This window comes from Salmo salar, chromosome 08 (genome assembly GCF_965601325.2).
Source record: "Salmo salar chromosome 08, fSalSal1, whole genome shotgun sequence".
NCBI classification, from domain to species: domain Eukaryota; kingdom Metazoa; phylum Chordata; class Actinopteri; order Salmoniformes; family Salmonidae; genus Salmo; species Salmo salar.
The window spans coordinates 42,529,110-42,532,500 of NC_138298.1; the positions used below are offsets into that span (position 1 = coordinate 42,529,110).

Genomic DNA, 3,391 nt, shown 5'->3' on the forward strand with positions numbered 1-3,391 from the left:
ATTAAAATGCAAATCATTTTATAACGTTTCTGACATGCGTTTTTCAGGATTTTTTGTTGTTGTTATTCTGTCTCTCACTGTTCAAATAAACCTACCATTAAAATGATAGACTGATCATTTCTTTGTCAGTGGGCAAACATACAAAATCAGCAGGGGATCAAATACTTTTTTTTCCCCCCACTGTAAGTTTAAGGAAAGAGACTGCATTTTAATACAAATGGTTTATTATTATACATTATTGATCCATCCCTGGGTAGGAGAGAGAGAGAGACGGGGAGAGAGGGAGACCGGGAGAGAGAGAGAGAGACGGGGACGGGGGGGAGAGAGAGGGAGACTGGGGGAGGGGGAGAGAGAGAGAGACCGGGGGAGGGAGAGAGAGAGAGACGGGGACGGGGGGGAGAGAGGGGGAGGGAGAGGGAGACCGGGGGAGAGAGAGAGAGGGAGACCGGGGGGGAGAGAGAGAGACGGGGAGAGAGGGAGACCGGGGGAGGGAGAGAGAGGGAGACAGGGGGAGAGAGAGAGGGAGACCGGGGGAGGGAAAACAGAGGAAGGTGAAAGGCATATTCTATCCAGATGGAGGGAGGACAAATGGAGGATTGGGTGGAAGGCATTCAGGCATCCTGTCAAATCAGTTGAGGAGAGGGTGGAAGGCTTTGGGGTGTCCTCAGGTGAATTGAGAGAGGAGAGGAGACAGACAGGTGAGAAAGGAGAGGAGACAGACAGGTGAGAGAGAGGAGAGGAGACAGACAGGTGAGAAAGGAGAGGAGACAGACAGGTGAGAGAGAGGAGAGGAGACAGACAGGTGAGAGAGAGGAGAGGAGAGGAGACAGACAGGTGAGAGAGGAGAGGAGACAGACAGGTGAGAGAGAGGAGACAGACAGGTGAGAGAGGAGAGGAGAGGAGACAGACAGGTGTTTATTTGTGGGTGTTGACCAGCTCCTCCAGTTTGACCTGATTGGACCCAGAGAACTCCTCCACCTGGAACACAACAACCAATCAAATCAGTTAATCAACAAATCAACCAATCAACAAATAAATGAATCAATCACCTAACCAATCAATGAATCAAATCAGTTATTCAACAAATAAATGAATCAATCACCTAACCAATCAATGAATCAAATCAATCAACCAACCAACAAATAAATGAATCAATCACCTAACCAATCAATGAATCAAATCAATCAACCAATCAACAAATAAATGAATCAATCACCTAACCAATCAATGAATCAAATCAATCAACCAATCAACAAATAAATGAATCAATCACCTAACCAATCAATGAATCAAATCAGTTATTCAACAAATAAATGAATCAATCACCTAACCAATCAATGAATCAAATCAGTTATTCAACAAATAAATGAATCAATCACCTAACCAATCAATGAATCAAATCAGTTTCAACAAATAAATCAACCAATTGTATGTATAAGTAGAGACAGCGATGCACGAAGTAAACAAACAATACGGGAATATGGGGTCGATTTCCACAACAAACTAAGAGATTTGAAGAGCGAGTAAACGTCTCTGCTGTTTCCTGTCCCGTAGCTTAACCCGCGCTCAACCTCTAAATCTCAGAGTCTCAGTTTAAATAGAGCTTTTTACAGCAGAATGTGTCACAAAGTGGTTTAAGATTAGGAACTGTCTCTTTAAGACTACCAACAGACTCCCACCTTCTAGTTAATATTAGGAACTGTCTCTTTAAGACTACAAGCAGACTCCTACCTTCTTCTGGTTAATATTAGGAACTGTCTCTTTAAGACTACAAGCAGACTCCTACCTTCTGGTTAATATTAGGAACTGTCTCTTTAAGACTACAAGCAGACTCCTACCTTCTTCTGGTTAATATTAGGAACTGTCTCTTTAAGACTACAAGCAGACTCCTACCTTCTTCTGGTTAAAATTAGGAACTGTCTCTTTAAGACTACAAGCAGACTCCTACCTTCTTCTGGTTAAAATTAGGAACTGTCTCTTTAAGACTACAAGCAGACTCCTACCTTCTTCTGGTTAAAATTAGGAACTGTCTCTTTAAGACTACAAGCAGACTCCTACCTTCTTCTGGTTAATATTAGGAACTGTCTCTTTAAGACTACAAGCAGACTCCTACCTTCTTCTGGTTAAAATTAGGAACTGTCTCTTTAAGACTACAAGCAGACTCCTACCTTCTTCTGGTTAAAATTAGGAACTTTCTCTTTAAGACTACAAGCAGACTCCTACCTTCTTCTGGTTAATATTAGGAACTGTCTCTTTAAGACTACAAGCAGACTCCTACCTTCTTCTGGTTAAAATTAGGAACTGTCTCTTTAAGACTACCAGCAGACCCCTACCTTCTTCTGGTTAAAATTAGGAACGGTCTCTTTAAGACTACAAGCAGACTCCTACCTTCTTCTGGTTAAAATTAGGAACTGTCTCTTTAAGACTACAAACAGACTCATACCTTCTGGTTAAAATTAGGAACTGTCTCTTTAAGACTACAAACAGACTCATACCTTCTGGTTAAAATTAGGAACTGTCTCTTTAAGACTACAAACAGACTCCTACCTTCTGGTTAATATTAGGAACTGTCTCTTTAAGACTACAAGCAGACCCCTACCTTCTTCTGGTTAAAATTAGGAACTGTCTCTTTAAGACTACAAACAGACTCATACCTTCTGGTTAAAATTAGGAACTGTCTCTTTAAGACTACAAACAGACTCCTACCTTCTGGTTAATATTAGGAACTGTCTCTTTAAGACTACAAGCAGACCCCTACCTTCTTCTGGTTAAAATTAGGAACTGTCTCTTTAAGACTACAAGCAGACTCCTACCTTCTGGTTAAAATTAGGAACTGTCTCTTTAAGACTACCAGCAGACTCCTACCTACTTCTGGTTAAAATTAGGAACTGTCTCTTTAAGACTACAAGCAGACTCCTACCTACTTCTGGTTACAATTAGGAACTGTCTCTTTAAGACTACAAACAGACTCCTACCTTCTTCTGGTTAAAATTAGGAACTGTCTCTTTAAGACTACACGCAGATTCCTACCTTCTTCTGGTTAAAATTAGGAACTGTCTCTTTAAGACTACAAGCAGACTCCTACCTTGTGGTTAATATTAGGAACTGTCTCTTTAAGACTACAAGCAGACTCCTACCTTCTGGTTAAAATTAGGAACTGTCTCTTTAAGACTACCAGCAGACTCGTACCTTCTTCTGGTTAAAATTAGGAACTGTCTCTTTAAGACTACCAGCAGACCCCTAACTTCTGGTTAAAATTAGGAACTGTCTCTTTAAGACTACCAGCAGACTCCTACCTTCTGGTTAAAATGAGGAACTGTCTCTTTAAGACTACCAGCAGACTCCTACCTTCTGGTTAAAATGAGGAACTGTCTCTTTAAGACTACCAGCA

General features: G+C 41.1%; 1 protein-coding gene across 2 annotated transcripts in view; it reads right to left on the bottom strand.

Annotated features, from left to right (window-relative positions):
• Positions 1-206: 206 nt before the first annotated feature.
• Positions 207-3,391, bottom strand: part of zgc:56493 (thioredoxin family protein) — a 19,678-nt gene continuing 16,493 nt past the window's right edge. Inside the window, exons 5-6 of one of the 2 annotated variants that reach the window (XM_082978272.1) lie at positions 912-978; positions 207-834 (exon numbers count right to left, since the gene is read on the bottom strand). In XM_082978272.1, coding sequence (XP_082834398.1) covers positions 916-978 — 63 coding nt within the window. In that variant the 3' untranslated portion in view covers positions 207-834; positions 912-915. Of the gene's footprint in view, positions 979-3,391 lie in introns of both variants that reach the window. The other variant, XM_082978271.1, reaches the window with a different exon arrangement.